The sequence below is a fragment of the Macrobrachium rosenbergii genome, chromosome 55 (genome assembly GCF_040412425.1).
Source record: "Macrobrachium rosenbergii isolate ZJJX-2024 chromosome 55, ASM4041242v1, whole genome shotgun sequence".
NCBI lineage: Eukaryota > Metazoa > Arthropoda > Malacostraca > Decapoda > Palaemonidae > Macrobrachium > Macrobrachium rosenbergii.
Genome location: NC_089795.1, coordinates 19,834,966 through 19,860,690, shown reverse-complemented (window position 1 = coordinate 19,860,690; position 25,725 = coordinate 19,834,966). Strand labels below are relative to the sequence as shown.

Sequence of the window (25,725 nt, the reverse complement as noted above, 5' to 3'; positions counted from 1 at the left end):
AGGTCGTCCAGGCGTACCGCGCAGCCGGCGTGGTGCGACAAACCCACGTGCCCGTGGGGTTGGTGCAAGATGGCAGTGCACCGGGCTCCTCACAACGAACAGTCTGTAAGTGTGAACAGTATATGAACCTACTAATCTAAGATAACTTAAACTAAAGTAGGTACTAAGTAATTTCATACCGCACTACCGGAGCACTCGGAGGGGTGAAAAACCATAGAAAATTAACCTACCAATTCAAGATAACTTAAACTACAGTAGGTATAAGAATTTAGATACCGTACCGAATACTCCGGCGGAACAAAATACTGAGCCAGACAAGACACCTTATCTCAAGGAACGCCGGAATAATCTGTGGAACCAAAAGACAGGATCGCTGGACTCGTGGTACAAAAAGAGTTAAACTAATAAAAAAATTTTGGAATCGGCGGCGGGATACATGAGGCCGCCGGAATAATCTAGTATGATAGATAAAGCGATGGTACAAATATTCGGTTAACAATACATAAGGAATAATATATTATAAGCCCCGGGGTTCCCAGCGCAAACCCCTCCGGGATCCCGAGCCTCCGGCTAGAGCATAGCAGAAAGGCGAGGCAGTACATCACAGCTGATCAGAATCTGGTCAGGTGGAAAAGCCAATCAAACCTATCCATATGACTCAAAGCGCCGAAGCGATAGTAGGGCGAAGGCAACGGGAGGGCCGGGGATGGCGGAGCTGAGAGAAGTGAGAGAGTGAGCCCTGAGAATGGTCGGAAATCCGCTTGATCCGGAGAGAGCGAATCAACGAGACACAAGCCAAGTGATGTCAACAGAACCGACCCCAGGAGGGAGCGTGCCCCTCTACTAGGGTAGGCCTGACTGCCTCGGGGTGACCATCGGAGGCCCGACGTCACACGTGCAAGGAGATGACAAACAACTTGAACCTCATACAGGGGAGGAGGGGGGGAAGCGGGGGGGAAAAAGGAAGGAAAGAACAGTACTTGAAGGAGAGGGTCAAGAGAAATAATAAGACAGGAGACTGGGGGGACTGTACCCTCCGCTCAACTGTAACCCCGCGAGGTAGAAGGTATCCAGAGGGTACCTAAGTACAGGGAGACTCATGACCCACCACAAGTACAGGGGAAGGAAAAGGAACTGTCCTAAACCAAACCACACCAAGCTCTCACCCTCCTAGAAGGCATAGCCTAAATAACCAGGAGGAGAGAAGGGAAGGGAGAGAAATTCCTGTGTTGAAGGCCAACCGTAACCGACTAAAGTAAGGGAAAGGGTTGTGGAAAGCGTGAAGGAGACTCTCCAAGATAAAATCCTCCTTCCCCACTAGTGCTAGAGGGGGGGGGGAAACTGGGGTCTCAAAACTTCAGCAACCCAACCAAGCGGTAGACGGATGGAACAACAACAGAAACTCCCTCAACCTGACTATCCCCCCTCCCTCCTACCCTCTCAAGCGAGACACGGGAGAGCAGGAGGTTAGGTAAAGCAGCTAAAAAAGGAGGTAGCCTAACCCACCAACTAGTGATAGGACTAGGCTAGCAACCCCGCTAAATGATATACACATGTTAACCTAAAGAAAAATAAATAACCATCCAATAATATAAAAATGTATAAGCTTGTGCTAGGCATATAGCCTAACCGAACAAGGCGACAGAATGTAAACAGCCAACAGGTCGTACCTGATGCCACGCTCGGATATAATAATATAATTATATAATTTCGCGTCATCAAGCACATACAAGAAAAATTTTTCGTACTGTTCAAAAAGGGAGACATCCTGGGGAGAAAAGCAAATGAGTGGAATCTTCGGATACCCCAAACAATAGCAAGAACCCCAATGAGAGGAGACTCACAAAAATTAAAATTAAAGGAGACCCAAAGACACACCCTAAGAAAACACCACCAGGATGATCCCATGACGGGGAATATAAAGATAATTAGTGTAAACGACCGAGAGAAACTCAAACAGAACAAGCTGAATGGGTGTACCTCAAGGTCGACATGGCTGACAAGAGGGATGCCGCAGCGCCCACACAAAAACCACGTATAATTTATAAATACGGGCTTAAACAGCCAAACTAATCATAAAACCCCACAAGAAGATGGTACTTAACTTGGAGACAGTAAAGCTGCTCGATGCCATGACGAAATAAAGCAGAAATTGCTGGAAAAAACACAAGCAAAAGAACTACCAACAGCAGAGATCACGTGCTAGAATGGAATGAGTTCAGATGGCGCTGGGGTCGCAGTCGGGCGGGCGGGTGAGTGAGGGAGCTGGGTCGGCTCTCCGTTCTTCTGGGGGTTTTGTCATTGGGATGTCTTCAGAGTGTGGTTCTGTGGCAGTGATAACTTCACTCACCCTTGCCCATACCGACATCTATTTTCATTATAGATGCTCGATCTGGGGGTAGTGACCCCAGCATTCCTGATAGCTTTTTTCTCTGGTATATTTAGCAATATTTATACCTATAAATTCGTGCTAGTAAGGAATTTCACCGGGTGACACAGGGACGAGCTCAGAAATGGTAATGTGCAATATGGTAGAAACATTATACCATAATTGCTAAAAATAAAACAAGAAGAGAATATACCAGTATTTACCTAGCTCTATGTAAAGAAGTAAATGCTTACTTTTATAAGAAATAATGCAAGAGAATACACTATATAGTCATGTACATCATTTAAAAATAACAAGAGTTCAATATGTTAATTTGGAACAGCATTAAATACCAATAAATAATTTGTTACTGGGTTAAATTCTTCACTCTCTTAGGGCTGGTCTCAAGGGTTTATTCTAAGTGATTATACCTGTATTAGATAAATACTTTCAATACAAAAACTAAATGTAAAATGTGTCGGCAGAATTTTAAAATTTCTCTGGCCAGAACATCTAACTGCCTATGTCAGTGTCATACAGAAAATCCCAGAATCTGGTCATGAACTCAGTACAACTGATCTTGATTTAAGCTTTGCTCTTGATTGTGATACTCATGAGACCTGTCTCCAAACTTAAACAGAAGGGATATGGGGGAGCATTGCTTAGTACCATTATTGAATCTTTGACAGATAGATTACACAGAGTGGTTGTTGATAGGTTCTATTTTAACTACCTGAAAATAATCTCTGACATTCCTTAGAGATTTAGCTAAAATTAGTGCAAGTGGATGGTACACATTATGGGGATTATGTTAGAACCTAACACCAATCACAGTATGATAGTGGGTCTTCCAATACTGGATCACCAATCCAGATCTTTTTAATTGCAGTGTTTCTTATATACATACAACTCATTTAGAATTCTACACTTTATTCTTGATTCTTTGCTTAATTCTTAGCTGCACATTCACTTTTGGTAAACATATCCAGTCTTATTTTTCCTTCAACTGCACAAAAAACCTTGTATAGAACATTGAGAGTAAAGATTTTTCAAGAACTATACATATCACAGTTGGACATAAGCTTGATTTTTCATTTGAAGGGCAATGAATACATATCTTTGCAACTGGAAGCATCTAAATTATCATTTAAAGATTATTCAAAATATTCATTAAATTCAGTTTTTTTATGCACATGATATATGGGTATGACTTGGATGGATACTTATTTGTTAATTAATGAGAACTGAATGCATCTGACAGGGTACAACTGTGAAAAGTTTTCAGTTGTCAAAATTTATGACTCTGTTACATGAAAGTTGAAATATGTATTACCTGCACTCTATTATTTTGGGGATGTATATTTTCAAGATATAAATTATGCTAGTGTCTATTACAGGATTACATAGGCCCAAGCATTATTAATTGCTATTTTTATTTAATAAATTACATTTTTGTTCTCCACATTTGAAATGTGTTTAGCTGCGTGTAAAACAACTCACAGCAAATTTTGTTGGGAAATTTCCATCATTTCCCATAGTATAAAAAACCACAACTTGTAATATCAGAAAGAGATTTTTCCAAATTTCATTTGGATTTAACAGTCTTATGATGGAGTATAAGAAAACTTCTGTTATTTTTTGTATTTCATGTATAACAAAACAAACTGCTGATATTGCTTAAAACTTAGATAGTTAAAATCAGCACTAGGAATTGGCTGTGGAACAATCGTATACAGTATCAGTAAACAAGTTGCATTATGAACAACCTTTGTTGCTTCAGTATTCATTTACAAAAGAAGTTAACTAAAAAATATCCCCAATAATTGTACAAGACTATAATACCAAATATTTAGCTGTTGTATAAGCTACCAAATTATTTCCAGTGGTACCTCCACTCAAAACCAGTAACCATCCCTCACAGGTAACTACTGCTGGTGTACTCTTGATATTGATGACACTTTTAATGTCCCTTTTCTGACTTTAGAGGATAATTTTACACATAAAATACTGTACTGTATTAGGATTTGTATCTGTGAAGGAACAGTTTTACACTGATGAACAACTACAAGTGTTCAACACAAGTTTAAGAGAAATAATAACAACACTCATTTAATTCCTGAACGTAGGCAATAAAGACACAAAACTTTAATGACAGATCGAAGTCAAACCATCAACAAGGGTCTTGGCATGCAGTCACTGAATTCTTTGGCATGCAATCACTGAATTCTTTGGCTATAAAATGTTACAACTTTTGGTCTCTTACCTTCAAACATTCTCCTGGTTTCATTGCTTTACGTGATGTTCTTTCTGCCTCCCTTTGTGCTTTTGCTTCTGTTTTCTCTAATGCTCGCTTCTGTTTCAAAGCCTCCCGCTCCTTGCGTTTAGCTTCTTTCTCTTCCCTAACCTCATATGATTTTAGTTTTCTCTTTGTAACAGCAGGAGATTCAACCTAACAAGAAAAGGTATGAAAGTTTTCTGTACCTGCCCACCATGTATGCCATAAAATTTTAAAAGCTCATAATGCAAACATGGCCTCTCAGCATTGTTTGTTATTATTAAATGAGACACACAAAGAGTACAAGAAAATTTAAGAATGTCAAAGTAAAAGCTTGTTAGAATAATAAGTTAGATTTTTATCAAGTCTTTAGTGGAAAGAATACATTTATTAAATAAGAAATATATTTAAAAAACATTCTGGAAAGAAAACAAATATAAAATGACACCAGCCAAGTAAATCATGAATACAGTACATGCAGATATGAACTTAAGAACTAGTAGTGGGTTAGAATTCCACATATTTTAAATACTCAACTTTCCTTTACACACACATATATTCATTATATCCTGTCTGCTTTATACATAAAGACAATAATACCATAAAAGTAATAATACAATAAGTGATGGACTACAATTAACCCTTAAACGCCGACTGGACGTATCATACGTCGACTAAAACTGTCTGTTGGGTGCCGAGTGGACGTACCGTACGTCAACTACAAAAAATTTGAACCTTCGGTCAACTTTGACTTGACCGAAATGGTCGAAAAACACAATTGTAAGCTAAAACTCTTACATTCTAGTAATATTCAATCATTTACCTTCATGTTGCAACAAATTGGAAGTCTCTAGCACAATATTTCGATTTATGGTGAATTTTTGAAAAAAACTTTTTCCTGACGCCCGCGCGGTAACTCTGCCGAAAATTTCAGAAATTCTTTCGTCATTTTGTCGTAAGTTTTGCACTGTTTTATATTAGCCGTTACATAAAGTTTTATATATGAAAATGTGTGCAATTTCATGTAAAATACAGCAACATACAACCCATGGTTGTAGCTTTTATCAGTTTGGAAATATTTTCATATAAACCACAATAACTGCCAAAATTTCAACCTTCGGTCAACTTTGACTCGACCGAAATGGTCGAAAAACGCAATTGTAAGCTAAAACTCTTACATTCTAGTAATATTCAATCATTTACCTTCATTTTGCAACAAATAAAAAGTCTCTAGCACAATATTTCGATTTATGGTGAATTTTTGAAAAAAACCTTTTCCTTACGTCCGCGCAGAAATTCTTTAAATCACGTTGTCGTAATGTTTGCACCGTTTATATTAGTCGTTACATAAAGTTTTATATATTGAAATGTGCGCAATTTCATGTAGAATACAACAGAAAATAACTCATGGTTGTAGCTTTTATAAGTTTTGAAATATTTTCATATAAATCACGATAACTGCCAAAATTTCAACCTTTAGGTCAACTTTAACTCGACTGAAATGGTAAAAACACAATTATAAGCTAAAACTCTTACATTCTAGTAATATTCAATCATGTACCTTCATTTTGCAACAAACTGGAAGTCTCTAGCACAATATTTCGATTTATGGTGAATTTTTAGAAAAACATTTTCCTTACATCCAGTGCGTAACTTTCGGCGAACATCTCAGAAATTCTTTAAATCACGTTGTCGTAATGTTTGCACTGTTTTATATTAGTCGTTACATAAACTTTTATATATAAAAATGTGCGCAATTTCATGTACAATACAACAGAAAATAACTCATGGTTGTAGCTTTTATCAGTTTTGAAATATTTTCATATAAATCACGATAAATAGAACAAATTCTACTTTCGGTCAACTTTAACTTGACCGAAATGGTCGAAAACTGCAATTGTAAGCTAAAATACTTACAGTCTAGTAATATTCAATCAATTAGCTTCATTTTTCAACAAACGGGAAGTCTCTAGCACAATATTTCGATTTATGGTGAATTTTTGAAAAAAATATTTTTTTACGTCCTCAAGTTACGAATACATGCATCATTTTGTGATAATATTTTCTCTGTGTTGCTTTGATCGTTTTACAATTTGTTATATACCAAAATCATTGCAATTTAGTGTACAATATAAAGAAAAAAAAATAACTCGTTAGCTTTAACCGTTTTGCTCACCGCGCGATTTGTATAAAATTATATATGAAAATTTTTTTTTTGCGCTGTCATATATTTCAATATTTACATATGATAATGATATTTTTTCATTTCTGATGGTTGCATACTAAACTTCAGGCAATGACAAAAAAAAGGAGCCAAAAATGAACTCTTAATCTTAAAAACTAAGCGTGCTGTGATTTTTTTTTAAAAACTTTTTTTCCGCTTCGGCGCTAACTCCCGAACGCCGCTGGCATACGGGAGACATTTTTGTAAATAGAGGCTCGGCGTTTAAGGGTTAACTGAGGAAGGAGATGTATGTTCTATGATCTATGATCAACAATATATGATTGCTCAACCTGGATTTGCAGAAGTCAGAATGAGCCTGTTTAACCAGCAAACTACCTAAAAGAGGGTGACAATGTGATTTAGAAATGTGAGATTCATTGTAAGAGGGACTACGAGCACAATTATACTTATGTGACTTGTTAATAAAAATAATTGTCACATCCCTAAATTAAAACTTGAAGGTAGAATGGCATCTTCATATCCTTGCCCTCCACATAAAAATCACTTTTGTATTCTGTTAGGATGCCAAGGAGGTTGACATTACTCCAACCTCAAAGCCTCTTATTCTTTGTTTGGTGAAACCATCACCTAAGGCACTTGAATACACCCTAAAGATGACTTGCCAAAGCCAGAATGCTAATGTTTGCTTTGAAATCAATATCTTTCGAGCTCCAGTATTCAGGAACAATCTTGAGAGAGAGAGGGGGACAAATCTCTCTGGTAAGTCTTGAAGAAGGTAGACTGGCATCACTATGTCCCTCCTCTCAAGACAAAAGTCACTTTCAAGTTGTTAAAATGCCACAGAAGATGATATTCCTTAAACCATAAAGTATCTAAGTCTTAGTGTGGCAAAATTATCATTCAAGGCTTGAATAAGTCTGCAGGATGACTTGCCTGAGCTACAGTGCCAATGAATGTTTTGAAACTGAAGTCTTCCTGGCTCCAGTATTCAGAATCGTCTCGACAGGAGAAGGATAAACCCCCCTGGTATGCTGCAGGTAAAGTATCATAGCATGAACTGGGCACAGAAGCAGGGCATCCTTGGCAGTCAACGGCAATAGTTATATAGCTAAGGGACTAACTGTCATGCTGTGATCTATTTGTTGCATTATGTGACAAAGTCTGGGCAAATGAGAGTCCTCTGATGTCCAACCCATGGAGTGTGTTAGTGCCCTTGAAAAGACGTACAACCCTACCACCCATTTCGTGGATGCCAGGGCTACTAAGAAAGTGGTCTTCATAGTAGGTTAAGGAATAGGTGCCTCCCTAAGATGTCCATAAGGGGTTCATGTCAGAGGCCTAACTGAAGATGAAATATCTCAAAGGCACAAAGTTTATGCATCTGCTCGACAGAAAATTGGAGAGACAGTCTATAGCCCTTAATAAAGGGTATCAGCAACTTCCAGTGTTGCAGAAAGATGAAGAAATATGCACTCAGGGATTTGTGGCATCAAGTGCAGGCATGATCCGCTAGTTACTCAAAGCAATGAACAAACCCCATTTCCCCTGGTAAAGGCTAGTTGTATATCTTTCCTTGAAAGCAGGATGGATAGCCTAAATGCATGAAGGCAGAGGGGCTCTTGCCTGTTGTGGAACCTGCAGAAATGAGGCTTCTTCAGGGGCTTCCTTCACAGAGGAAGGGCCATGAAGAAGTCAGCAGACTTCATGAGAAGATTTGGGAACCAAAGCAGGGCAATGAAGATCATGATGGTGCCATCTGACTGGTGCAGCCTTCCCCACACCAACTGGGTCACTCCTAAACGTGTGAGGGTGTACATTACCAAAACATCCCACTGTTGTAGAATTGCAGCCACGGCCCAAGTGGATGGGTCTCATTGAGGAAAGCAGTGTAGAGGCAATTGTATAATTATTCTCAATTCTCAATTATAAAAAAAAAAAAATAATAAAATAAAAAGTCTGATTCTCCACTTTCTTTGATACTGCTGTTACCATCAAAGTAAACAATATTTTCGTTAGCACCAAAGTAAACAAGATAATTTCCAACTAAGCAGAATAGAAGAACATACAAAGCTTTTGCAATAACATGCCACTCAAAGGCCCACAAAAAGATGAACAAAATTGTCTATAACTCTGACATTTTTTTTCCAATAATACTTTAGGGTGTGTTTATTTGGACTTTAAACTGCCAAAAACTGTCAATAACTAATTTTCAATAATTCTTAAAAATTCAGACATCAGTGCAACCCTTAATTGTGGAGAGTAGTATGTTTTTAATTATCTATTTCATGGAAAACAGACTTTTCTACATTGCAAAGTAATATACTTTGTTGCATGAATTTTGTATATGCTAATTCTAACTTTCTTATAAAAGACAACAGTAGTTAGTGTTATATCTGTGGGTTTGATCAATTATTTGTTACTGAAACCAGCTACTCACACCCTGTGCATTGACCTTCACCTCATAAGACACACCATGCATTGTTATTCCATTTCTGTCACTTCAATCTTTGCTTCCAAGAAACTGACAAATGAACCTTTCTCCTGATTTTCTATACAAATGGAAAATCAAGGCATATAACAGTGGTCTCAACCTCTATCAGTGTGGCATCTATCCCCTCTGCTGAAAGTTTCTCCTCTGTCTAATTCATTTGACAACTCTGATTCTTCAGCCATTCTTTTGCTACTATTTAAATTCCCTTCATTTATACAGGTTAAAAATCACTATGATATGTAAATCTGGAAGAAGTTGTCTATAATTTTAGGAAATGCATCTAGTTCTCTTATGCAATTTGACTCCTGGCTTTGATTACCATGAAACAAAACTTCTGGTTGTACCAGGTGACTGTTATAATTTTTTAAACATTATCCTAATGCTCAAACTTCTACTAGTACCAAATTATTCCAAACATTACTTAACTTTCACTTATTAAATACTTCGAGCCAAATTATATCTTTAAATTGGCTCTTTTGTACAGTATCGCCTCTGTAATATAAGGCTGCTAGACAACTTCCTGCTTAAGGATTTACATTTTCACTTCGTAAAGCTATAGCTTTCCCATATCCACTTTATGGTTATCAGTACAACATGAACTCTCTTCTGAATTTCTGTTAGTGTTCCTAAGATTTCCAATCTGTCAAAGTTTAGTATACCTTAGTTTTACCAGACCACTGAGCTGATTAACAGCTCTCCTAGGGCTGGCCCAAAGGATTAGACTTATTTTACGTGGCTAAGAACCAATTGGTTACCTAGCAACGGGACCTACAGCTTATTATGGAATCCGAACCACATTATAGCGAGAAATGAATTTCTATCACCAGAAATAAATTCCTCTAATTCTTCATTAGACGGATGGAGACTCGAACTCGGGCCTAGTGAGTGCTAGTCGACAACTCTACCGACTCGCCCAACGAAGAACTAATTTCCACTTTGTCACTTACTTTTTCCTTCTTTTTATCACTGGCCATCTCCAAACTAAATTTCTTCCATTTCTACTTTTACCAATTATTCAACCAAAAAAAATTACTTCTTTCTTCACTTCTTAGCATTCTTTTGTTACTTGCATTACACTTCATATTGCTCCACTTTGATCAACTAACCCTCATATTGTAAGCTATGAAAGGGGATCTCATAACGCAGCGAAGTGCAATGCCTCCAAGATGCATCTTCTATGCTGAAAATGTAATGATCATATCATTTCTATCACTCTGGGTATTCAGTTACATCTAAATTTTCTTGGAAATATCACTTATTTCATACTGTCAAATCTGCTTCTAAAAAATTAGATGTAGTGTTCTATGGACTCCAGTTGTTTTTTATACAAGTTATCAAAGTTTCATGTCTCCTGCTTGGAATGCTTCTCCTACATCTGAGGTCTTTATCATTTGTCCCTCTCTAATGTAGGCATGAAATCGAGAAAGTTCTTTAATGGTTTTAACCTCACTTTTCTCTGCCCTCTTCCTCTCTCTCTCTATGTACTACTTTGGCTGTGGCTCTGTTGAACTCATTACTACAGTATAGTCAAGTAGTTTAATCAGGCAACTGAGCTAATTAAAAATTTATTATTAAGCAGTTTAACCAGACCAATGAACTAATTCAATTAGCTCTCACAGGGCTGGCCAATTTATTGAGCAAAGAGAGTCCTTCTTGTCACACACCTTGCACCAACCATCGGGCAACTCCCCTCACATACTGTTTGTGACATCAGCACTACTTTAGCAAGCATTTTCAATCTTTCTCTTATGACTAGCTTTGGACCACTCTTCTTGCTTCCGTTTTCCATGACTTATTTTCCATCTTCAAGAAGCAAGTCTAAACTGCTTCCTTCTTTTCCTTAATTTCACAAAGCCTCACACTGGGTGTCTTAGCCCATGACCTCTGCATTAGGTGTAATAGCAGCCAGATCAGTCATTCTGCAGGTTAAGGTTATCAGCATAATAATCAGCCATAACTACAAGTTGTGCCATGCAAGAGCTTAGTATTAAGCTTGATGGTTTGGTTAAACTAATGAATAATAGCTGTCAATAAAACAATCAATCAAGTACCCAGTTCTATGTAGTCTACCAATGGCATAATGCCATGTTGGGGAATGCACAATTCTACCAGTCATATCTGCAGTCAGTTGCATTAAGTGTGAACCATTTCTTTCTCTCAGAGCTAGATGGGATGGTGAAAATGCAGATGAGCAATCTTACATCATGACAGTCATGGATTATACTAAGGCTTCATCAAGATAGTGTCAAGGCCTAAAATATGGCTCCATCATGATGCAGTCAAGGATTGGTAAAAGGCGTAACAGTGGGTTGGTTGACGCAAAACTTACAGAAAAAGCAGGGGCTGTAGAGGTATAAGAGAAGGAATAAAATTTAATCAAATATCTCCTGTGATCCGAGATGTAAGACTATGGTGTGTAAAGTTATTTCTGCCTAGCACAATATAACCTGAGGTAAATCTGAGGATGAGAGAGAAGTATTTAAGTTATAAGAGGAGGAGAAAGAGGGGTGAAGCACGAAAACTGTCAATAGTTGGCCAAAGTCTGTTGGGAATCACATTTTATGCATTAAATCTCAGACCAAGTTTTACATTAAAAGCTGAATTACGTCTTTGACCTTTGCATTTAGAACAAGCTTCAACACCATTATAAAGGAGACCCTTTTTGCTATCATACAACCGACAAGCTAAGGTATTTCTTCTACCGAGGCATGATATTACAGTTGTACGAAAAAATATACAACAGACTGAGTTGATGCACTGTAGACAAGAACTCATTATTACTCCATATTAAGCTCCTGATAAATACAAGTAATAGGAATATATAGGTATACTCAAAATTAAATAATCAATAAGCTCCCCTTGCAAAACAAACAGCATGTGAAAAAAACAATACATATACTATATATGATGACAAATTATGAACCAATAAATTACTGTAAATATTCACATGATGAATGCCTCTCATCATGGTTTCTAACATCGCCAAAAAAACAAGGAAAAAGTAGTACATAAGTCAAAATTAGCACTAGTTATAACTTCAGAGAAAAAAGTAGAGTGAAGCAGAGGCATATCTTATCCTGAGGGGCACTCCTCAAACCACAAGCAATTTTTTCTCAAACAATTCTGGGTGGTAAAGCTTCAAGATACTAATATACTTGGTTCTAGTAGGTATACAGCCTGTGATTCAACACAAATGTCTTACTCAGGTATTTGCTTTCTTAATAGGAAAACAACATGCAAAACATAACATTGTCAAAAGGTAGATATATATCCAATGGATTATACTTTACCATTTTGATCTCTTCATCTTCATGATCTAAACCTTGTGAAAGAAGAGTAAAGTTTTGAATATCAGGCAGCTCTTCCTCAAAAGGGTCTGCACTCTTTTGCTTGCCTGAAAGTTGAGTGAAGTTTTGAATATCAGGCAGCTCTTCCTCAAAAGGATCTGTACTCGCTCGCTTTCCTGAAAGAAGAGTGAAGTTTTGGATATCTGGTAGCTCTTCCTCAAAGGCATCTACACTCATCCCCCTTTTCAGAAGAATGAATCAGGTGGCTACATCAAGGAGATTTTTATCACAAGCATCTACTTAAAAATAACCAAAATTTTTGGACTTCAAATATAGAGATTAAGCACATCATCATCTTCATATATATTTTTACATGAGCTTTTCACTTCCTAGGGCTAGACATGAAAAGAGTTCCTTCCACTCTCTGTCCTGCACTGCTCGAACTCCTATCAGGTCTAGGTCTACAGCATATCAAGGAAGATATTCTTCTCTCTACCTTACATCCCCCTTCAAAGTTTATACACAGATATTTGATTCCAAAAGATATAATGAAACATTGGGCTAATCTGATTACATCATGCTTAAACACAAACACGACACTGTATTAGCTAGTTGCCTTTCAAAATGATATTTTCATAATAAAATAAATTTTTGAACATACTTACCTGGTAGTTATATATATCGCTTAAGTCCCTGACGTCACGGCAGAATTTCAAAACTTCAGCGGCAATCGCCGATCGGTGAGTCAGGTGAACCACCTGTGCGCCTCTACCCAGGTACCTGGAACCATTCCAACTATTCCTCAGATCTTCCATGCCCCTAGTCTCTAGAGGGGAGGAGGGTGGGAATTTAATTATATATAACTACCAGGTAAGTATGTTCAAAAATTTATTTTATTATGAAAATATCATTTTTAAACATCTAACTTACCTGGTAGTTATATATATAGCTGATTGACACCTTTGGTGGAGGGTCAGAGACAGCCAACATTGTTGGAATTTGCTTAAGGGTTAATAAACCAACTTAAGGTCCTTACCTGGATTAAGGAAGCTGACTTCAATGAACTCCCTCATTTTGTCTGCTTTCCTTAAGAGGTCCAGTGATCCACTCAGGGGGCTGAAGACCTCTAGGAGCTGCCAACCGGTATACCAACCTCTATGTGACAGACAACCTATAATACCCTTGTTCCGGGCGCCACCAAGGAACAAAAATGATCATTTGACTAAAATTGATGATTGTGGAAGACTGCATTCAATCTTCACAAACAACCATAAAATTTCAACCATTCCAAGGTAAGAACAAAGGGTATTGTTTTTATGGAATTGGATTAAGGAAGCTGAGTTCAATGAACTCCGCCTCATTATGTCTGTATTCCTTAAGAGGTCCAGCGATCCACTCAGGGGGCTGAAGACCTCTAGGAGCTGCCAACCGGTGTACCAACCTCTATGTGACAGACAACCTATAATACCCTTGTTCCGGGCGTCACCAAGGAACAAAATGATCATCTGACTAAAATCAATGATTGTGGAAGACTGCGTTCAATCTTCACAAACAACCATCAAATTTCAACCATTCCAAGGCAAGAACAAAGGGTATTATTTTATAGGATTGGATTAAGGAAGCTGACTTCAATGAACTCCCTCTCATTATGTCTGCATTCCTTAAGAGATCCAGCGATCCACCCAGGGGGCTGAAAATCTCTACGGGCTCTACCAAGGAACTTTCATCCCAATGATTGCGGAAGACTGCGTCCAGTCTTCACAAACAACCATAACAAATCTCAATTCCAAGGTAAGAAAAAAGGTATTGGTTTATGGGATTGTGGGGTATTCCCTCTCCCATTACTGAATTAGATGCTATAAACGGGCACAGCGTATAGCAATCTTCGCATAATGTCTTGACTTGTTTTAGATAGTGAGAGGCAAATACTAACTTACTTCTCCAGAAGGTCGTGTCCAAGATACTCTGCAGGGACCTGTTCTGTTTAAGAGCTACAGAGGTTGCTACTGCCCTGACCTCGTCGTCTTTACTTTCAGAATCTTGTAGTCTATCTCTACATTCCATATTTGCTTCTTTTATCAACTGTCTGATAAAATAAAACAGAGCATTCTTTGACATCTATACAGAGAGCTTTTTGACTGAGCACCAAAGCCCTTCTGAACTCCTTCTTAAGTCCTTTGTCCTATCCAGGTAGAGCCTTGAGCCCTTACCGGGAATAGGACTCTCTCTCTCTCCTCCCCTGTTATGTCCGTTAGGTTCGGAATCTCGAACGTTCTGGAGCTAGGGGTTGTGACAGTATTCATTTTTGCAAGGAAGCCTAGTTGAAGTGAGCAGATTGCCTTGCCTTGTATAAAATCTATATTCTTGCTGAGAGCATGTATCTCACTAACTCTTTTTCGCTGCGGCCAAACTGACCAAGAAAAGAGTTTTCATGGTGAGTCCTTTAAAGATGTCCTTTGCAAGGGATCGAACCTACTCCCCATGAGGAACCCTGAATCAGGACCACGTCTAGGTTCCATGCTGGTGAGTTCTCTATATACAAATTTGGGTTACAGAAATATTGGAAGAGGACACATGGTTGTCCTTGCACCATCCTCTAAATACCTCCCACTTGGATTGGTATACCTTAATGGTGGATAACTTCCTTGATTTGCGATAGCGCCAGCTGCCTCCTTCAAAAACTTTCTGGCTCTTGTGAGTTTTCCGATAGTCCGAAAGCAGTTACTAGTAGCGCTTGTAGGTTTTGGTAATATCTTTCCAAGTGGGGTTGTTTGAGTAGATCTACTCTGAGGTAGGCTACTCAGGATGTCCACCATCCAATCCAGTACTTCTGGGAACCAATCTCTTGTCGTTTAGTAAAGGGGCCACAAGGGTCATTCCGGTCCTCTCATGTGACACAAATTTTTTCAGTACCCTGTGTATTATCTTGAAATAGGGAAATGCATACCCGTCCAAGTTGGACCAGTCCACCAGGAACGCGTCTATGTATATAGCCCGGGATCTGGTACTGGAGAGCAGTAAGTGTCCAACCTCTTCGTTTGCGCTGTGGCGAAGAGATCTATGCAAGGGCGTCCCCAAAGTCCTGCTGTAGCGTTCATTCTTTTGAGAGGACTTTATTTCCTGCTCAGAATGTCCGCCCTCACATTTTCTCCCCTTGGATAAAGTGGGTTACTAGTTTTACATTCTCCTCCTTTGCCCAAAGAAGAGATTCTCTTATTGTCTCGTATAGAGACCTGGAGTGAAATGCCCCCTTGTTTGCTGATGTAGGCCAACGCTGCCGTGTTGTCGGTGTTGACCTGCACCTCTTTGTTCCCCACTGTGTTCGAACTCCCTGAGAGCTAGAAGGATTGCAGTTAGTTCCTTCTAATTGATGTTTAACTTCTCCTGCTCTCTGGTCCAGGAGCCGAGACTTTTTATTTCCCTCGTGTTGCTCCCCATACTGAGTCCGGCCTTTGTGGATAACAACACTAGGTCTGGGTTCCTCTAATATAGAGAAGGACCTCCTGGAGCTTGACGGGGGCGTTCCACCACTACAAATACGGTCTTATTGGTTCCAAAATGGGGATGCACTTGGTCTCCAGTTCTATTTCCTTGTCCCAGTTCCGATTTAGATGAAACTGTAACGGGCATAGAATTAACCTCTCAAAGGAGACAAACCGTTCCAGCGAGAAAGGGTTCCCAGCAGACTCATCCATTCCTTTGCCAAGCATGACTGTCTCTTTATAAAGTTCTGAAATTTTCTTGAGGCTTGTCCTGTCTTTGCAATAAACGGAAAAGCCCGAAAATCCTGACTCTGAATCTTCATCCTAAGGCATAGAACCTCTTGGGATGGGATCGGCTGAGATTTCTATCTGTTTATCAGTAGACCTAATTCTTTGTTAGGCGCTTGATGCCAGTGCATCTTGCGTCCTGAGCTAACTCCACGTCTTGGCTTCCAATATCTTGAAGCCTGGCGTCCTGGCGTCAATGCCTTGGCGCTTGCGTCTTGGGTTCAGTTGACGCTTGTCATCATGGTGTTTCACTCCTAGATGCTTGACGCCACTGCATCCAGCGTCTAGAGTTTCATTCACTCGTTCAGCGTCTTAAACTTCTGGACGTCTAGAAAGCTTTAGTTGGACGTCTATTATCCTTCTTCTCTTTGCCTGGTTGTCACGCTTGCAGCCGGGAAGACAAAGTCTGCTGCATATTTTATAGTAAAGCTATATGCGGGGCTTCCTGCTGTTGGGGACAGGCTGGGAAGCCTCAACTCCGGCAATTATTTCCTTCTCATCGTCAATAATGAACCGTGGAGGTTCCACAGACGAGTACCAATCCGAAGGAGGAAGAGGAGGATGTACGGAAGGCAGCACAGTGTCCGCCACGCTCTTGCAGCCCGGTATCCTGACTGAATAGAACTGTCTACGTTTGTTCTTAGTAGGAGAGCTACCCTTGGGGCTGGAAGGGAAGAGCTCCGGGCTGCTGCTGTGGCTACAATCTGTAGTCTATGAAGTCTTATCATGACGTCCCTCAATATTGGGTAACTTGCTCTTGAGAGGTCTCGGCTCCAGAGCCAGACGTCAACCTTGTCTGTTTAGGCCGAAAGAGAGAGACCGAAACTATAAAACCTTTCCCGTGGACGAACTTCAGAAAATTCTTGGAGATCGGGTGCATGGGGACGTGAAAATCGCATCCTGGAGGTCCAGTGAGGCCATCCAGTCATGCTGTCTGACCGCTGCTAGAACCGATTTTGTCGTTTCCATAGCGACCTTTGTTTATTGCACAAAAAAAAAAGTTGAGTGCAATCCTGTCTAACACCGGTCTCTAACCCCCAAGCATTTGGGGATCAGGAATAACCGAATGTAGAATCCTGGGGAATTCGGATCCTGAACTCTCTGTCTGGTCTCCTTTTGCAACATCATAGACACTTGTTGCTGTAGAACCTTTGCCATGGTTCTGTCGTTGCATTTGGCAGAAAGGTCGAATTGTCTTGTTACTAGAGGGGGCCTACTCAGGCTGGACAGTCCGGCTCCTACCGCAGTCTGCAGGAGAAGAAAGGCAGGTCCTCCTTCTTCCCTGTGTAGAGCCTCTTCTCGTTGTCATTCATCTACCCGCCCTAGAGGAACCTCTATCGGAGGGCCGACCACGAAAAGAGCTGAGATACCTGAAACACAGGAACCTCAGCCTTACTCTTTTTAGCGATGAAAGTCGTAGGTAGGACTTTTCTTGCTGTTTTAGATCTTAAATCTTACGTGGTTTTCTGGGTCAAAGATGAAAGGCCTCTATACCAAACCTTGAGAGAAGGGGTGAGAGGAAAAAGAGGTATAAATCAATTCTGATTTTGATTGGACGTGACCCCATTAGCCAGGAAAGAGCAAAGATGGGCCCTTTTCTTCAGGAGTCCCACTGAGAAAGGTGCAGTTGATTCGTTGGAACTATCTCGAGTCCTTTATCCATACACGACATCAGATATATGAGTTCTTCGATTGTCAGTCGTGTTGAATAATTCCATCTTCCTTCCTAAATCTCCAAATTCTTTTGAGGGGGTGGTCCAATTCTGATATCGACCAACAACCGTTTTCCCCATGGCCACTTTCGGCGAAAGAGTCAACAAGATTCGAGAAGGTTCCTGGGAAGGGGTAGGTATTTCGAGGCGAACGATTCTCCAGTTTGATACTAAACGCTAGACCTTGAGCTAGTTTGGTTGGAGGAAAAACAAAGGCTGTCTTTCATTGTTTCTCCTTCGAAAGTATCCATTCTTCGTAAATGCTGCCCTCTTAGACGCCTTCACAAGAGTAAATTCTGAAGGCGGGGAACGAGGCAGTCAGGATAAATTTCTCTGGGAAAAATTTCCGAAAATAGCTTCATAAGCCTTTTCAAGTCTGATAAAAGCTGATGGCCTTTTATATTGTCTTCGTCAGAAATCTCTACAATAGGATTCACAGGAGAATGCGAAATATTATCATTCTCTTCTTCCGATTTTCCAAAGACGGAAGTAGCGGCGTCTTTCAAAATATCATCTTGGCGCCCTGGCGTCCTGGCGTCAGTCTCTTGGCGCCTGGCGTGTTGGCGTCCATTTTCTTGAAGCTTAATGTCTTGGCGCTGCGTCCAGTCTTCCAGCTTCATGACGCCTGACGTCCTGGCGTCTAACTTCTCGACACTTGACGTCCAGGCGTCCAGCTTCTCGACGCTCGACGTCCTGGCATCCAGCTTCTAGACGCTCGACGTCCTGGCGTCCATACTTCTAACTTTCGCTGTCCCGTCAAACCTAGAGGTTACCGAGAACTGGCCGCCTGTGCGACATCGGTCAAAAGCTTCCTCCGGTTGACATACAGCAACCAATGGACGAAAAAACACTTTAACCTCGCCTTTCCTATGGCGGGTGAGCGTCTGGGAAACGTCAACAGGTGCGCTCGAGGGGACGACTGCTCGGTAGCTAAAGCCTCTTGCCTCCCTTCGTCTGTCGACTTTCCTTCTCACAGGGTTGGTGAGCTTGGAAGAGGTCTAGGACTAGGAGCACAACAGGACCGGCGATCGCACCCTCCACTGCACTTGCACTAACAACATATTAACACTTGTATATTTTAGATCTCTTATTATCGATCACATATTATCCCTGTCTTCTGAGAGGGATTTTACCTGTTGTCCAGGGGCTGAATGGCAGCCAACAAATCATTAAGTATTGGGTCCTTACCTGTTTCAGTAGGGGTTCAGAGACTACCACTACGGGAGAAGGATCAATAGGATAGTTATCAAGGAAAAGAATTAACTATTCCCTGGATATATCAAGAAGAGTGAGAAACAGTACTCTTGGCTCTTCTGAGCAGGTCTTTCATTCCCGTTCTTCAGACATACTAAGTGGGGATCCAAGGAGACTTTAGCAAGCCGCTTGCATCCCCACACACACATTTTCACACTCGATGAAGTCAGATATGTTATAAGAAAATCCAAAAGCGAACAAGCGAAAGCCAAGCCAAAGTGTACTTCACCAAAATAAGTTGCGAAAAACACAGGCTACGAGCGAAATTCCATCGATGTTACCGACACAGCGGCAGGGAAGATCTGAGGAATAGTTGGAATGGTTCCAGGTACCTGGGTAGAGGCGCACAGGTGGTTCACCTGACTACCCGATCTCTTCGATTGCAGCGAGTTTTGAAATTCTGCCATGACGTCAGGGACTTAAGCTATATATATAACTACCAGGTAAGTTAGATGTTTAAAATCTTTTTTTCAAACTGAATTTTGCTAAAACAGTATGAATGTACAGGACTTAATATCTATGCAATTCACAAACACATTTGGTACTGCAAACTCATAAATCAAAAATACCCTAATTCCATGCTAAATGTAACATGATGCATCAAGCCAAGAGATTTGAAAGAAGAAACCCGAATATGTAATTACCAGCCAACTCCATCTGGCTGAAAGGCATCATTATTCATTCTTCTCTGCATCTCAGTAGCACGTGGACATGCTACCTGGGTTCCCAGGACCAACGGAATGTTTTTGCTATGCCATGCCTAGTTAACCATTTTCTATTGTCCATTCATTTTCCTTCTTCCTTATTCACTTAAGCATGATACTTAGTGTTTGGTGAACTATCCACTTCTTTTTACCATTTGATTGGCAACCAACTTACTGTGAGTACACTGGCACGTCAACTTCACAAATATCGCTACTTGAGGGTCTCACATGAGTCCGATACAAATAAAATAAAAATAACAGTATGCTATACTTACAGAAAAAATACAGTAAGTTTGCCTGGGTTATTTGAAGGTGGACATAGTATGGCAAGTAGATGACCTCTTGTCCTTAGTGGATAACCCCCTAAGTACACTAGAGGTATCAAACGCTGAATGTATGAATACGTATGCAACCAAGTCTTTCCTGTTTGTGCCTGTGGGGGCAGACGGTAGACAAATGAATGGACACACATGACCAATGCTTTCCTCTTTGTGCCTGTGAGGGTGGATGGTGAACAATGCATGCAAGCACAAACATGACTAACTCCTGTTTAAGCATATGAGAGTAGGTCCTTTGTTTCCAAGGCGAGTGGCCTGGCATGCCTGGCTGTTTGTACACTTTACCTGGTTATTCCGTGTCGGTTGCCTGTCCTGCAAAAAACCTGTGCTTATGTTATCAACATAATCTTTTATATTCCTGCTTTTGTAAGTAGTTTGTGTAGTTATTTTATCTTGTGTTAAAGTTCAATGCTGTGATGTAATGTATTCACAGTGACAGTATATTGTGATGTAATATATTCACAGTATATTGTAAGGCTGTGGCCAACTATGCAGTAGTTGGTCACAGCCTCACCTGCCAGTTAATGCCTCCTCCTGCTTCAATGTATACTTTTGAAGCCCCTTCCTATTCCCTTGGGTTTGGCCCTCCTGCTTCAAATTCTTATGCATACATGAGTCCCCTCACATAATCTTCTGGTCACCAAGTACTGGCTTGTTCCAGCATACTCGACTGCCATGGTTCTCTTACCTTCACTTGCCTGTTCATTTGCTCCTTGCTATGGTATCTTAGCTGGTACTTCCAATTACTAGACAAATCATCAGTCTTTGTTTCTCATTCTATATTCAGCAAAACAATCTAGTTAGTATAAAGTGTCATTTCAGTTTCAGATAAAATTACCTCTGCAGTGATTCAATTACAATCTCTATCTCTAAGTTTCTTTGTTACTGATTCCAGTTCAAAAATTCAAAGGCCCATTCAGGTTTTTCTCAACTTCTGGTATATCAGTCAAATCATCCCCCTCAGATCTCTTATTCATGACTTCAAAGAAATGTTCTGCCAGGTTTTTTCCTCTTTTTCTTTTTACCCATGGATATTTCAATAATAAGTCTGTGGACTTACCTAACACCAGTGCCACTTCCTGAATACATGGCTTTGTCAACATCATCAGCCAGTTTATCCAAATGATCTCCCTTATCTCTCATTGATCGTCATTTTACTTCACTTTACTTGATGTTCATCTTCAAGAAACTTTACTGTATCAAACCCAGATACTCTGTCAGTTAATATTTTGAAGGGTGCTTTTAATTTCAGCTTTAGTATGGCAATAACAAGTTGGAGACCACTACCAACTTCTGCTTCTCTGTAGCTCCATTCCTCAATGTTCTTTTTCTCTTCAAATTAATGGCTACATGATCTACATGGCTTTTCGGACTGCCATATATAGATACACAAGTATAATAATGAATGTCCTATTGTTAGAAAAAAGTACCTCTAAATACCAAATTATTTGCAGCACAAAATCTATTGAATTGCACTCCATTTCCATTTGCAGTCTTACTGCTATTTTCATCTTCTATTTCTTTGGAGAGCTCATTCATTGATGCACAGTACACTATAAATTCAAAATGCACTGATTTAATTTAAATCTCACCAAGAGTAGTCCACTGTTCCTTATTCTCCAGTCAGTCAGTTTCTTTTCTGTATTTGGAGTTAAGATCATGCCTAATCCTATTCCACCAATTTAATTCGTTCTTCCTGAGTAAATATACTGTACACACAACTCCTTCCAGTCTCTCTTTCCCCATTCCTTTGTATCATAATTCACAAACAGCTAAAATATCTAGTCGATATATCCTGGATTCATTTTCTACTTGTTCTGCCTTCTAATTTCATCAAGGATTCTTATGTTCCAATATCCTATTTTCAATTTATCCTTACGATTTATAAACTTCAAGATTCTTAGGATCCCTATATAAGCTGCTTAATCCTACATGACATTTTGAAACACTTTACTGTCTCTACTTCAGCCTTTGGGACACCTATCTTTACATACTTGGACAAGTCCAAGTGTCTCTGTCTGTTATATTTCATGTCCTCTAAAGCCTAAACAGGTACTTAGTATGTCCAATTGTCTTGTTGACACCTGTATAGTTTTTTTGTTATCTGTCCTACACTGACAGAAGAAATATTGTATTTGGATTAAATAATTTGTTTTAAAACAATCCATTTCTTCATATTGCTCACTTTATTTACAACATAATGCCCAGACAAAACTTCCCATATAGAGGGATGAAGAAATTTGTTTTTATTTAGCATTTCCCAACGTTTTGTGAGAGAGAGAGAGAGAGAGAGAGAGAGAGAGAGAGAGAGAGAGAGAGAGAGTGTGTAATTGTCATTGTGAGTGGTTCGGTTGTTGGAGTTGGTTTTACGGCTCTCTCTCTGTCTGTCGGTCTGTCGGGAGTTTTTCGTTTTTTGGGGAGGTCTTGGGCAGTTGAGGTCCAACCTTGAAAGTGAACGGGAATTCGTCTGGCTTTTGTTTTTTTCGGTACCGATATTGATGGTGCATGTGTCTCTTTTTTGTTCGTTGTTGGTGGAGGTTTGGTTGAAATTTTTGTTTTGTGGTTTCTGTGTGCTGTGATTGGCGACCGTGGACCTTTACCCATCTCCAGCAACCGAAGATCAGGGTGAGTGTTGTTTTGTTTGAGGTTAGAATTCCGCCACATAATATTTGGCGCCCAACGTGGGGCAGCTGGTATTGCAGCTGCAATTGAGGTTGGTGGCTGGTAGTGTGACTGAAGAGAAGGATGGAAGAGGAACTGGTAAGGTTGAGAGAGGAGAATACGTGGTTGAGGGGTGAGAATGAGAGATTGAGGAGTCAGTTGGAGGAGGTGGAGGGAATACTAAGAAGTGCAAAAGAAGAAATGAAAGGGGAGATGAAAGAGTCAGAAGAGAGATGGAAGAGAGGATGGAAGAGAGATGGATAAAAAAGTTGGAGGGAATGATGAAAAGTGTGGAAGAAATGGTGAAAGGTATGTTCAAGGGTGTTTTTGGAGAAGGGGCTGTTGGAGGCAGGTTCTCTGGAACGTGTGAAGGGGCAAGAGAGAAAGAAAAGGAGGAAGAAGTGAATGGAAGCGTGAGTGATGAAAGTGATATGGGAATAGGAAGTAAGAAACGAGGGAATGAGAGGCAGGGTAAGGGAAAAGGGGAATGAAAAGCAAGGGAAGGAACAGAGGGAAAGTAAGGATAAGTCAGGGGAAGAAGAAGGGAAGAAGGGAAAGGGAAAGGAAACTGGTAAGAAGGGTACGGAAGTGGGAAAGGCAGGAAAGAAGGGAGAGGGTGAAGGCAGTAGTGATAGTGAGGTGGATGGAGGTGAGTGGATAAAAGTAGATAAAAAGGGGGGAAGAAGAGTGTAATGAGTAAGATGAATGTAAGTGCAGAAGTGGACTCTTTGTATTCGGAAGAGGGTATGAAAGGACAGAGCGAAAGTAAGCGAAAGTGAGAGTGAAAGTGAGAAAGAAGTGAGAAAGGCTATGTATGTGAGGGAGGTACCCGGTGTGAAAAGTATAATGAGTATGGAAGTAGGGATGTGCATGATTTCTTTAGGGAGTATGAAAGGTTTTGTCAGGATAAGTATGGGGAAAGTAAGAGAGTATGGGCACGAGAATTAGGAGAGTATTTGACTGGGTTTTACTTGACATGTATAGGGTTATTATGAGTGTGGGAGATGTTGAGTATGACAAGGTGAAAGCTAGATTAGTTGAGCAAGCGAGGCGTATGAAAGTGAGTGTTAAGTATAAGAGGAAGAATGAATTTGATGAGGCAAGAATGAAAGCTGGGAAACCTTGTCACTGTATGCTTGTCGGCTGGAGACGTTGGCAAGGAAGAAGTTTGGGGATGATGGGATAGATGAATGTAAGGAGTTAGTACGGAAGTTGTTAGGGACAGTGCCAGATGGAGTTAGAGAATTTGTGAACTTGAAGCGGAAGGAGAAGAAAAGATGGACGAATGAAAGGTTGACTTGGGGAGAAATTTTGGAAATTGTAGAAGATTATGAGCTTGACAGGGTTATAAAAGAGAGCAGAAGTGTAAGTGTAAGGGCTGGGGTAGATGAGAGAGTACCAGAGTTTGGAAGCTTTAGGGATGCAGTGTTGAGGGCCCAATGAGAATGGCCGATAGTGTAATAGATAGGAGTGTAAGAGCAAGTAATGTAGAGGTGCCAGTGAGGATGAATGATGGGTTTGTAAGGGAACAACGTTGGACGGGTTAGGGATAGTAGTGTACAAAGGGGAAGGTCGATGAGTGGAAGTCGAGCGAAGTGTTTTAGATGTGGAAAGGAAGGACATACAAAGAATGAGTGTAGGTGGGCTTTAGGAGCGTGTTTCGGTGTGGGCAACCGGGACATTTGGTAAGGGAGTGTATGAAAGATAGGGGTTAAATGCTACCAGGTGCGGACAGGTGGGTCATGTTGCTAATGGTTGTAGGGGTACCCAGTGAATGTAATATGTGGTAACTGTGGTAAGAATGGGCATTATGCGAGAATGTGTTCAGAACCGAGAGCGAAGTGTGACGAATGTGGAATGGAAGGGCATGTATCAAGTGTATGTAGACGAAAGAGGTAACTGTGACAGCGAATTCGGGAAACTGAGTGTGAAGGGGTTCAAATGGTGGATCCTCCAGGATGCAAGCGGTGCGTGTGATGCATGTACGTGAGGGTTGTTGCATGAGGAGGTTTTGCTGGAAAGACTGACGAGTGCATGAAGCAATTTGTTTTGATAGAGTATGGCAGAAAACGTAAGAAAGGGAAGAACGTAAGTGAAAGGAATGATCGTAAGTTGTGTGATAGGGTGTGTGAGTGCCAAAGTGAAAATGAGTGATAAAGCGTGTAATACGGATGAATGGGATGGTATGGATAGAACGTATAGTATATGCGGGTTTGATATAACTGAGTTGACTGAACGTGTAGGGGTTGGTGAACGGTTGGAGGTGAGCGAGTGTAAGAGTAAGAGAGCGTAGCAGTGATAGACGAGTGATTGAAAGCATGAATGAATCGTTGCAAGAATTGGAAAGGTCAATGAGCGAATGGGATGGGTTAGTTGAAGAATTGGGGAGGTATTTGGGAACGAGTTAGAGGGTATAGATGAGATTGTGGATGAAATTGAGAGTGGTAATAGTGAAGAAGATAGCGTGAATCTGAGAGAGAATGGAGGAGAAAATGTAAATCTGAATGTTGCTGGAAGAGAGAATGATTCTGAGAGAATGATTGTGTGCCCGCGAACGCGATCTAGAGGACCTGCTAGTGAGCATCCGTGGGTGTTGCGTAAGGCGATTTGAAAGGGGTGTGAAGGGTGTTGGTTGGGAAATGCTAAAAGGGGGAGAAATATAGAGGGATGAAGAAATTTG

General features: G+C 40.4%; 1 protein-coding gene across 3 annotated transcripts in view; it reads right to left on the bottom strand.

The window, feature by feature from the left end:
- The window catches only part of LOC136835671 (crossover junction endonuclease EME1-like), a 172,081-nt gene that overhangs the window by 88,294 nt on the left and 58,062 nt on the right, over positions 1-25,725 (bottom strand). For all 3 annotated transcript variants that reach the window (XR_010852234.1, XM_067099505.1, XM_067099504.1), the window contains exons 4-5: positions 12,610-12,782; positions 4,632-4,817 (exon numbers count right to left, since the gene is read on the bottom strand). Coding sequence is in view for 2 of the 3 variants with exons in the window: in XM_067099505.1 (XP_066955606.1) it covers positions 4,632-4,817; positions 12,610-12,782 (359 nt within the window). In the remaining variant the exon portion in view is untranslated. The remainder of the gene's footprint in view (positions 1-4,631; positions 4,818-12,609; positions 12,783-25,725) is intronic.